The sequence below is a fragment of the Branchiostoma lanceolatum genome, chromosome 18 (genome assembly GCF_035083965.1).
Source record: "Branchiostoma lanceolatum isolate klBraLanc5 chromosome 18, klBraLanc5.hap2, whole genome shotgun sequence".
Taxonomy (NCBI): domain Eukaryota; kingdom Metazoa; phylum Chordata; class Leptocardii; order Amphioxiformes; family Branchiostomatidae; genus Branchiostoma; species Branchiostoma lanceolatum.
Window position 1 is genome coordinate 6,740,384 of NC_089739.1, and position 12,075 is coordinate 6,752,458.

At 40.7% G+C, this 12,075-nt stretch overlaps 1 protein-coding gene across 1 annotated transcript in view; it reads left to right on the forward strand.

Annotated features, from left to right (window-relative positions):
- LOC136424208 (uncharacterized) overlaps positions 1-11,802 on the forward strand; it is a 29,285-nt gene extending 17,483 nt beyond the window's left edge. Inside the window, exons 2-4 of the mRNA XM_066412728.1 lie at positions 7,784-8,558; positions 9,175-9,302; positions 9,584-11,802. Of these exons, the coding sequence (XP_066268825.1) occupies positions 7,885-8,558; positions 9,175-9,302; positions 9,584-10,539 (1,758 nt within the window). The 5' untranslated portion in view covers positions 7,784-7,884 and the 3' untranslated portion in view covers positions 10,540-11,802. The remainder of the gene's footprint in view (positions 1-7,783; positions 8,559-9,174; positions 9,303-9,583) is intronic.
- The last annotated feature ends 273 nt before the right edge of the window (positions 11,803-12,075 follow it).

Consider the following 12,075-nt stretch of genomic DNA (forward strand, 5'->3'; position numbering starts at 1 on the left):
CAACATTAACTAAGTCACAATCCTCTTTGATCTCTATATAGGGATATCAAGGGACACTAATAATCTAGTCTTCAGTGATGGTAATATATAGTCATATGCTCATTTCAAGTACTGATCTTTTGGGCATTTTTGTAGCACTTGACAGACAAAATTACAGCTAAACCTGCTGAAAATTTATAAATTGTTTCTTGTTTTTTTTGTCCTGGTATCTGTGATATTGGTGACAAACCCAACGTGTCACACAATCAGAGTTTTCAGATCCTTTGGGACCCTGTAATTGGAATTCCGTATGTCTCTCGTGATTGATTAATAAGTGGGCACATGTCATAATTCCAACCGAAATGTGACAGGATATTAAATTACGCTCAATCCGTTGTCATTCAGCGTAGATTTGACTTGACGCCATTGCTGTCTGCATTGGGCGTGTATCGTAGGACATTGCAAAAACTAGGTCAGCAAATTCTTAACAAAGGTAGAATTTGTATAGATGTAAACTTTGAAAAAATTATATTGTCCCATATTGAACAAGCCACAAGGGGGCTCGAAATCTACTCATTGTGAGGTCTCATCAAGATATCCCCACCTATCAAATATCAAGACAATCCACCCAGGTATACTCAAGTTATCATGTTCAAACGCAGACACAAGCACCCAAAAACATAACCTCCTTGGCGAAGGTAATTATCTACAAAATGAATGGATAAATTTGCCTCTCCTTGCTCCTAGATCAAGCTAATACAGTTTCTAGCATTAAAGAAAATAGAAGAATATTATCACAAAACATGTGATTGATTTAAAACTGCCCGCCTGGTGGCTGGTACTTTGCTATCCCTTGAGAACGAAGGGGCGGCATTTTTCGCCAGGACTCTCTCTGCCGTAAAGTGTGGGCCAGGTGCACTTGAACCGACAGGGAGCGACGCAGCGCAGGCGTGACTTTCACACTCCACGTTCCACTTTCCCAGAACGTTGCATTTTCATAGCGTCTCGCATTTTAGAATTCAGATGTTATCAGTTTATCAGGCTTTATAACAAAGACAACGTAACAAGCCGTCAGTAATACCGTCACGAACGCCACTGGAAACCGTCTGTAGCAGGTGAATCAGATGTTGCTTTAACTTTTTGTGCTGTGCGTGCGTCTGTTGTTTCATTCATAATGCAATCTGCGTATGAAATAACACGCTTATGCATGACAGTAAACGTATGGAGTCGAACTGGGTGTCCTCTATCATTGGAAGAGACGCACAGTAGGCTGTCTGTAGTTATCCGTGTAATTTTTCAAGTCTGGATGTTATTTCAAAGCCAGTGTGCACGAATGCATCTATCCCAGCAATTTTGCAGTCTGTTGGTTTTGATCGATGTGTCTGTGGGAGCCGCGCAAGTATCCGTGAAAGGCTATGGGCTGTTTTGTGGTCCTCTTTTTAACCGACTGGAATTGCCTCTTTTTAACCGACTGGAATTGTGCAGCGTGTATTAGTGCCGCTTTGGGTATTGTTATCTCGTATGATTACGGACTGCTAGTCTGTTACATATTTCAGCTGACTTATGCATACTGTAACATTGAATACTTAAACATTGGTGCATACATGTAGGTATTTCCCACAACTGTAAAAAGGCGCTTGCATTTTTGCTTACTTCTGCCATTGTTTTCTGACAGTGCTATTCATTGAAAGTAACTGAATGTGCGCTTCAGATACTTGCATTTTGCATTGAGTTAATAGTTACATTACAGCAGCAAAAAACTGTGTAACATGTACTAGTTACTATTCGTAATACTGACTACATGTATGTGTAAGAATAGATAGGCCTAGGGTTTTCCCCATTTTTTTGTCATCAGCATCCACAATGATAGAAAATTGCTGCAGGGAATGCTTTTTATGCAAAGTTATGAGATGATGTGATAAAATCTTTATCCTTTTTGCATAGAAATTTCAAGTTCAAGTGGTCAAAATATGTAATTTGTATAAGCAGCAAAATGCTACCAAAGATCTAGAGGTCGGACACTAATTTGAAAAGGACAACTTTAGGATGAACCCGGGGTAAAACCTCACAGGACCTGTTACTAATTATAATGTGTTAGCATAATTGTTGTCGCTGTCTGCTGTAGATAAAGCTGATTGTATGTATATCCCTATCCATTGTCCCCAGTATACTCCCGAGACTTGTGGTCTTACCGTTATCTCTGTCAACAGATCCGAGCGTTTACTAGAGCCCGCCGTGTGTGGGCGCTGGTTTGAATCACATGTAGAATTTCTATGTCTCTGGAAAACTCCCCAAAAGCTTGAGTAACAACTTGGGTTCTTGAATAGAGCGATTGGGCAACTTTAGAACTTGGAATGCTGGCAGTTGTTTGTAGCTGGTATGTTAAATGCTGTGAGTGTGACTCTAAAGAAACATATCCCAACAGCATGATTGTGTTTATAAATGTGTTATCAGTTTTAAAAGCTTTTATATTTCATGTTACTGTAGATTTTTGTTTCTTCAAGGGTTTTTCAAGGAGGTTGAGTTTGATTCATCTGCTTATTGGTAAGGAAGCTCTTCTACAAGTGCATTTTGAGATAAGACTAGCAATATCCAAGATGTCCATAAAAATCCATATTTGGCCCTTGTGAAAATGTACACCACTCCAGTTTCTGTCAGTCTCAAGCCTGAGTGCCAGAGCTCGTAACCACGACGACAATGAGGTAAAATTCTCCAGGCGTCTCATCATTGGGCTCAGGTGTCCTCATGGGTCGTCAAACGTCACATTTCTCCCCCGCAGATGGGGGTTTGATGAAGGCTAATGCGGTCGTGCGAAAAAGGGAGGACTGGAGAGTTTGCCGAAAGTGCCGTGTAGTGGCCAAAGCCAAATGAGATTGTGAAGTGTGAAGTATAGTCCCAGAGTTACCAACCTCGGATTGATGTGTTCAAAAACTCATATTTTCCGAGAACTATCGTAGAGTACCACCAAGCACAAGTGTGCAAAAGTTTGGTGTGATGGCTTGTTCAGTGTGATATGTGAAGCTGATGTGTTACGTCGATACGAAGTAGTGGTGTTCTGGTACTGTCCTTAGTTCTGAAAATGATTGCATGTCAGGGTATTTGTCTTTGCCACTGAAAGTTAGTGTAGCCCTTGGGAACATGGAGGATGCAAGTGTTTTTAGAAAGTGCAGTGTAGTGGCCAAAGCCAAATGAGACTTTGAAGTGTTGCTGTCCTCAGTGCTGAAAATGAGTGCATGTGTATTTTTCTGTCTTTGCAATTGAAGGCTAATGCAGCCCTTGGGACAAGAGAGGACTTGAGTATTCTCAGATAGTGTAGCAAAGTGATCAAAGCCAAATGGGATTGTGAAGTGTGAAGGCTGGGGCTGTCCTTAGTGCTGAAAAGAATTTTTTGTGCTGTGATAACATGGGAAAAAGTTCAATAATTAAACTTGTTCCAAATCTTGTTCGAAAGGAAATATTTCAGGGAAAAGAAAAGGCACCCATTGATGAACTGAAAACTATTAATATTTTACCCTGGTCACACAGTTGAGAAGCTTTGACTATATTTGTTAATCACAAGAAGTTGTATTCTGTACCTAAGAATCTACCCCATCACATTGGACTGGGTTCAGTGCCCTGCAAATATCAGCAGGCCTCTAAGAATCACGCGATGACCGAGAAAACACCGGGCGTAAAACTGCCGATAACGTCATGTAGATCTCACTGGCTCCTCGGCCGATCAATTTTCGTGCTCTGGTACAGGAGCGTTAGAACTTTAATTGAGACTCAAAACAATCTTAATACCTTCAGTTTAATATCCTGTTGATTGTGCATGTGAAGTACTAGACAAAGTATTATCCTGCACCCACTACCCCCAAATTTGATCGGCTATAGAACGGCCTATATCTGCCATATTGATACTGAAGATGAATGGTAACTCTAAACCTTTCTGACCATATTCTGTGATAAAAGACACACGGCCAGAAAATCCATTTAACTTCCCAGTTGGACACTGCTAACAAGATTTGGGCGACAAATTCATCTTTCCCCTTGGCTTGATGGAGAAATATTTCATTTTAATATCGCAAGAACGATTTTGCTCAGACGTAGGATCCGATTATCGTTAACAATGGCATTGATGAATGTATTTGATTTCCTAGTGCGACTCATTTTTCAGTATTTTTGGATAATTTTGCTCAGACAAAGATGGACACAGGATCTGATTATCGTCAACAATGGTGTTGATGAATGTATGTCAAATTTGATGTAATTTCCTAGCGCCACTCATTTTTCAATATCGCTTTCTGGCAATATTAAGTTGGTCTCATGTGTAGATAATTGTTAGGAGACAGAATTGCACTCTAGATTGAAGCTAGCATGTTTTGCTTCAAACAAATCGTCAGCAATTATGCTCCCTGCACAGAGGTACATACAGTCACAACGGGAACAGAACCATTGTTCAGTGCTCCATACTCTTTCTATTTCATATTGTAGCTGATATTGGGGTCCTTTGAAGATTACCAGTTTATCAGATTTCACAACTAGGATCAGATTTCACAACTAGGATTAGAGTGAATTATGCATTTTTTACTGTCAAATTAAATGTAACTCTATAACTCAATATCCAACACTCCTTTGTAATGCATGTACTTAGATCTGCTACGTATCATACTCGTTGTCATTAGTGAAAAACGCTTCTTGTAGTTAAAGCTGCAGTGTAAAAGTGTTGCAGTGTAAAAGTGTTGTATCTGTATTTTTTTTTTTAAATCAGACTTTCCAAGCATTATGTATATATCTTGGGAATAGAACCATTGTCTCTGTGGTTGTGATATCCCAGTTAGGGTATGAAGCGTATGGTTGTGATATCCCAGTTAGGGTATGAACCGTATGGAAATGACTATTTTATCTGATTACAGGCACAAGATAACGGGGATTAGAGCCTGATTTACATGCAAATTGATTCTCTTCACCATAACATGATTTTCTGCTATCACTTCAAAGGTTCGGATGGTTAAGTGTTGTCGGCAGTATATGATTCTTCCAATGTCACCTCTAACTCCTACATCATGGTTTCTGTGAAGAATTACTTTTCATAGCTATTTTATTTAAAGTGAGGTTTTAATAGCTCTGTAATGTATTTATACAGTATAGATACTTTTCAAAGGGTATTTCCCATCTCCCAGTTACTGCCATAATTTTACAGTTGCGTTTGGTGCTTTCATGACATGATGCAAATGAAAACTATGAAAAAATTAAAAAGTAAATGAATTTACGGTATTTCCAAGGGATCCTAGCTTTTTAACAGGAGTGTTATTGGGAACACCAATCATTAATTAAGCTATTTCCATCTCTTTGGACCTGAAAAAGGCATTTCTAATTGCAATCGAGAATTAGCTCTTAATAGAGTCTTATGTCTTAATCAGAACTGACCTAAAAATGTCAAGTATATAGAGCATTTAAGAGACACCACAGAAAGAAGCATATTGTCGCAAAGACAGGTGGATCAATGGCATTAAATAGTCCTAAATGTTTGTTTAAGGTTTAAAAAAATGATATTATAGTGTGTTCTCATTACCAACCTAGAAAAATGTAGTCTTATAGCCTTTTTGAGGCTGTAGGGACAGTGGGTTGTTATTCACTGTGTCTAGGGCACCGTGTTAGAAGATAGAGCCCATCTCTCTCCTTCCACCATATTTTACCTCCCCAACCAAAGTTGGGTACCCACTTTTACACCTCGATGGGGTGAGGAAGGTCGTGTAAAGTGCCTTTCCCAAGGGCACAACCCACTGGGTTCTGGGCCAAATACACTTAACACTACACCAACACGACGACGCTTTTACGAAACCAGCCTTCAAAATATTCAGTCTGGGAGACGCTGTTGCTGACTGATTCCCCTACATACGACCACTTGACTGAACAGAATGGTTTTGATCGATACTTCAATCAAATGTTAATCATTCACAAACAAGCTGGGTAAAGCTGGGGGAGGATTCCACTGACAGTGACAGATGACTGTTTGTGACATTAGTTCCTTTGACATTTATAGGCAGGAAATTATGCATGTGTGGTATTCAGACTCCTATGTTCTTCCCGGCTCCAAAAAAGTCAGCTCTGTTATGAAGGCGTATTGATTTTTTGGTTTCATTTATTCTGTTGTTAGTCAACTTCTTCCATGGGGACTCATGCATGTATAACTCATGTCCGCAGTGGTCTTACAAGTCTCTGCATGGAAAGAATCACATTTTCAAAAGAATCACGCTTTTGAAAGGATCACACTTTTGAAAGAGTCACACTTTTTAGAACTTGCTATATGACCTGAGATATGAATTTTGACAATTTGAACTACCACGGATGAAAAATTACTGTTCAAAATATATATTCTGAAATGAGTCTCTGTCCTATGCTGTTTTTTGTTTGTTCCAGATACGGTAAATTAAGTCTTGGAATTGAAAAATTACCTTTCAAACAGAGTTGATATCTTCACACAAGCAATATACAAAGTCTGTACATTGTATTGATCTAAAACACACACAAAACATGTGATTCGAGGATCCTATTACTGAAGAGAAATTATGTAATCGAACTTCTGCTTGTTGCGATCCAACGCGGCGGAAGCTCCAGCTCAATAACACCAAGTGATCAGCTAATCCATACCGCTAACATGGCAGGATAGGCAGCATGTTCTTCTAATCACGCAATCGATGCAGCGTCGCTTCCAACGCGACCCACGTAAAATACAAATTAACCCAATGATGTGTTACTTCCACGGCAAAAATGTGTAAGGAAGTCTTGTTGCATAATCGTTATCACCAGGATCTCACGAAAGGGACTGTGATATAATGGAAATCGTTAGCAAGAGATTCGAAAGGACAAGACACCTAGACAGGGCTCAAAATTCATTTTTGCGAATAAGTGCACTTAATTAGTGCACATAACCAAAAAAATTAGAAAAAAATATTGGGTGCGCAGTATAGAAATAAACCAAATTCTATGGCTAACTTCAAAATTCTAAGTATGTAATACAACAAAGGTTTTCTTATTCTTTCTGTCACTTAAAGATGATGTTGACAATATGTGTACTTGAATGCGTACATTAGCTTTAATAATTAGCCTACACAAGTATCTAGTTCACCGGTGCACTCCCTGACAAAGCGTAGGTGTACAACTGGAATTTTTTGGGGGAAAAGTGCATATGCACTCTGTATTTTTGAGCCCTGCAAGAGGATGGTATGGTTGAGCCCTACAGGACCGTAGGGGGTTGGGTCCCTTGAGACGAGGGCAGGAGTAAATTAGACGGGTTACAACTGGACAGGGGTGACTGATCCCATCTACATGTCATGAATACAGCCTGATAGAGCGGGGAGTACCACTCTCGATGATAGAGACGGGGTAAACAAGGGCTGTGTGTGTTTAGACTGTACCGGTGCTCGCTTCGAAGTGATGTGTTCATTGGGTTCTGATACAGTGTGAGTTTTGGTATATGGATGAAACGAAACGAAACAGTGCTTTGGTAGGTACAAATGTTATGGTCATTGAGGTGCTGTTCTGTATAATGTCCACTGTTAATATAGGTGTTGGAGAAACGCCCTATGTTCTGATACCCCTATGATCTGCCCCTTTATATGTTCTGTCACCCCTATGTTCCGACACCCTATTTTCCATTACCTCTATTTTAAAGTTAGGGTTAGAGGGTGTGCTAACATAGGGGTATCAAATGACCTGATATAATCATACGTGTATGTGTTATTGGTATCTTTATGGTAGCATTCTTGTAACTACAAATTTCGTGGAATATTATAACTCAAAGTTTTCTCTTCCATTTCAGGTCCTGATGCCTGATGAACCGGTGACCACAGAATGCGTGCTGCAGTAAATGGCCTCCTGAATACGTCAAAACTTCATCCTCTGCTGTGATCGACCTTCACCATGAACTTCTACTCCAAGTTCCAAGTTCGAGGGCACCGAACTCCTCGGGAGGCGTCCCAGGAGACCGCCATGACCATCCTCCACGAGCGCATGGGTCTCCTCCCTGACCCGACGGTCGCGTCTGTCAACACGCTCAAACCCACGCTGATGCAGCTCGCCTTCTTCTACCTGTGGATTACAGCAATCATTGTCTCAATCCTCAGACTGTTGTACAACAGCAGGACTTTGTTCTTCCCTACCACGGATAGTAACACGGAAAGCGAGCAGAACGGCTTCGTAGAGGTAAAAATATCAGCCGGCAATGTTACTTCAACGCCTGAGGTAGTGACTGTCGTGGTGGAGGACGAAAAGCAGGCAAATAGCAGTGAAGACGGGAAAGTCGCGATTGCCGTCAAAGAAATCGACGTAAATTCTCCAAAAGCGAAGGACGGTAACGAACCAGCAGCGAAGACGTTCTCCAAGGTCAAGCCTCCGCCGAAGTTGGACGACCTTCTGAAGTACCTTGTGGTGTTTGGAGGAATCTTGCTGTACTTCTACCTGTGTGATTACGACCACATCTTCCCGAGGCACGAGCGGACGTACTCGAGGGACTTGTTCTTGTTCCTGTGTTTCCTGCTGTTCGCTGTGGCGGGAGGCTTCACCCTCAAACCCTGCACCAGCACCATTCTCAACAGGTGAGGTGTCTCATAATTCAGTACATTGTTCACTTAACAAAGCTTTAAAAGTGTGTTGTGTTGGCGTAATGGTTAGGGTGTTTGGCCCATAACCCAGAGGTCCTGCGTTTGTATCCCCTGACATGCCACCGATGTTGTGTGCCTGGGAAAGGCACTTTACCAGACTTTGTAAAATGCTAAAATATGGGTAACTGACTTCGGATAGGAAGGGAAAAGGCAGTGGAAGGAGAGGGTTGGGCTCCACTTTCCGATTCCGTGCCCTAGAGAAACTATATTGATACCAACCCACTGCTCCTATGGCTTTAAAAAAAGGCTATGGAACAACCTTTTCCTACACCTACCTTAACCAAGTCATACCAAAGACTTTATAAAAATGGTACATACTTTATAAAAATGGTACATACTTCTGAAACAGTATGGAAGTTAAACACACTCCACTGCCAGTGGACTAGCCCCCTGCTGCAGTGATTGCACCAAAGTGTGGCCCATGGCTATGAAACGGAGATGGGTACCGCCCTATACACCTTATGGTGTGGGAGGATTTTAACTAACTCAACCTTAACACTAGTTTGTCAAGAGGCCGGACCACCACTAACACTCCACTGTTGTTTTGTAGGGACCAGACAGAAGAGTGGAAGGGGTGGATGCAGGTTATGTTTGTGTGGTACCACTACTACGCAGCTAAAGAGACCTACAACTACATCAGGGTCTTCATCGCTTGCTACGTTTGGATGACAGGTTTTGGTAAGTTATGTTGCATCTAACCTTTTTTTTAGAGTAAGACCGTTGAGGTATCAAATGGTGAAGGTATCTTCTTGGATTGTCTGACAAAGATGCAAACTCTTTGATATTTCTATGTTGTATATTCTATTGCTACATCTGTTGTATGTCTATATACATGTACGACGATAAATGTTAGACATCTAGGTGATCAAAGATACGCAAGGTAACAGTTTTATGTTTTTCTGTTCATTATACTATGTAGCAAACCAAGCAAACTTCATTTTTCAACCTTTATTTTCCAGGCAATTTCTCGTTCTTCTGGGTGAGGAAGGACTTTTCCCTCTGGAGACTCCTAAAGATGCTCTTCCGTCTCAACTTCCTGGTCCTGTGTGTCTGTGTCGTCACCAACAACGAGTACATGCTGTACTACATCTGCGCCATGCACACATACTGGTTCCTGTCGGTCTACGCCTTCATGCGGATTCTCTCGTCCTGGAACGAGCACCGCTGGAAGATGGCGGCCAAGTTCCTTGTGTACTTTGTATGTAACACCGTCCTCTTCGACATCCCGCACGTCGGCGAAACGCTGTTCACTCCATTTAGTTTCGTACTGGGCTACAAGGGAAGCATGCATGAGTGGATGTTTCGAGCTGGACTCGACCACCACGCAACGCTCCTAGGGATGCTCTGCGCCTACAACTACCCAAACTACGAAAAACTCCTCAACTATCTGGAGAAGAAGTTTGCAGACCCAAACGAACAGAGATTGGCGGTGATGATCAAGCTGGTACTAACTACGGTGTTCTGCGTAGCAGCAGTGATATGGTATACGTCGATCGCGTCGAAAGACAAGTTTGAGTACAACGCCATCCATCCCTACACGTCGTGGATCCCCATCCTATCTTACATCTTCTTCAGGAACCTTTTCCCTCTGATGAGATCATATCACCTGGACTTGTTCGCTTGGCTGGGAAAAATCACGTTAGAAACGTACATCTCTCAGCTCCATGTCTACATGCAGGACAATGCCAGGCAGCTTATTGTCTACATTCCAGACTATCCTCTTATGAACTTTGTAGTCGCCACAGTGATCTACATCATGATATCCTACATCTTGTTCCATCTGACAACAGAATTCAGTGCATATCTTCTTCCCAAGGACTTGAAGGTCGTACTGAAGAAAGTGACTGTTCTAACCATACTGATATGCTTGGCGATGCTCCTAGCATTTGCTACAAAAGAAGTAGGGATGCTATGATGTACTGATGTACAGAGGATTTTTAAAGATTATATTTAGCTTTCTAAAAGAGTATTTATTTTATAAGCTGCTAGCCAGCTGCTATAGCCAATGAGAGTGCAGGGATGCTAATGAGGGTATCCCATGATGCATTGAGCCATGACTTATGCTGTGCATTGGCGTTGTTGAAATGTTTGCATTTACGGTGTCTGAAATTTATCCTCATGTTCAAGAGTTGATATTTTAGGTTGTTGAAAAGTTTAACTTCATTGTCAAAGTGTCTTTAAGCATAAATATGTATTATGGAACATGAAGTTGCTTCGTGGAAAAAGTTGAATATGAAATATTCTGTCTTCAGTTGGTTGTGGGTCCATATTCGTTGTATTGGTTTTTTGTCATTCAGATATGCTTCTTATTTGATGGTTTTACATTCGGATGTATCAGCAATTTCCAGTACAATGATCTATGATTGTGGTTTAAAGTCTTGTTCTTTGATTTCAACAGCAATCTTTAATGTCAGGTAGTGTCTCAAATACTTTATTCCAGTAATCTACAGCAACGGCTCTAACAATGAACTGTTGTAAATGGTTTACTAACATGGATCAATTGGGCACAGTGTGCCAAATGGTACTTTATCATATATTTTTACTGCAACGTCATTATTATACTGCTCGTGCAACTTAGACATTTTCAAGACTTTTATGCACTGTAACCGTACATCATTTTTATCTAATATTTTGTTCAGAAGATTCCATCCCTTCTACTTAAAAAGATGTTCATACATTTTTCTGGTGTATCTTTTACAGTTTCTCTACAGTGACAGCAACTTTGATCAAGGAGTTTTTGTCTTCGTTTTAGTGCCTACATTTACAGTAATCGCTGTATGCTTTCCTTTACTTTTGTTTGTTGGCTTTTGAAGTTGATGAGAATACCACAGTTTATCAGTACTAACCAGATGCAACTGGTAAAGCCAAGCAGACCAATTCATTTGAAAAATGTGTTTGGTGGAAGCATTCTTGTGCAATGTCCAAGATATAGATAAAGAGGTTTGCACCAAATTATAATGACAACATACCTACAGCTCATACATATTCATAGGCAATGTACTTTATATGGAGACACTGTATAATGTTACATATACGATGTACTGTGTTATGTGTTTGTTTGGTTTCCTTGCTACTGGTGATGATAATGTCTGATTCTCATAATCTGAGGAAAGTGGCTGTTTTTTGTTTGTGGCAAGTGCCTTCAATGCCTTCCAATAAACTGGTAATGTTTCAAGAACTGTTATTGTGATGACTCCTTTTTTGAGGTAGGGGGTGCTGAACGATGAAGACAAAGTTACATAGCCAACCCAAAATAACATTTCAACAGGAATAGTGAAAAAAGGGGTGTTGTGCAAAATTGTGCAAAAAAGTTTCAAGAAACACCCCTGAAAAAAATTAAATTACTTTTGTTAGTTACAGACATCTGTCTGTCTTACTTCTCCTTCTAACAACAATAACAACAAGTAACTCGCGACCTAACGTCATTCTACATGGCCATGTTTGTTATAGT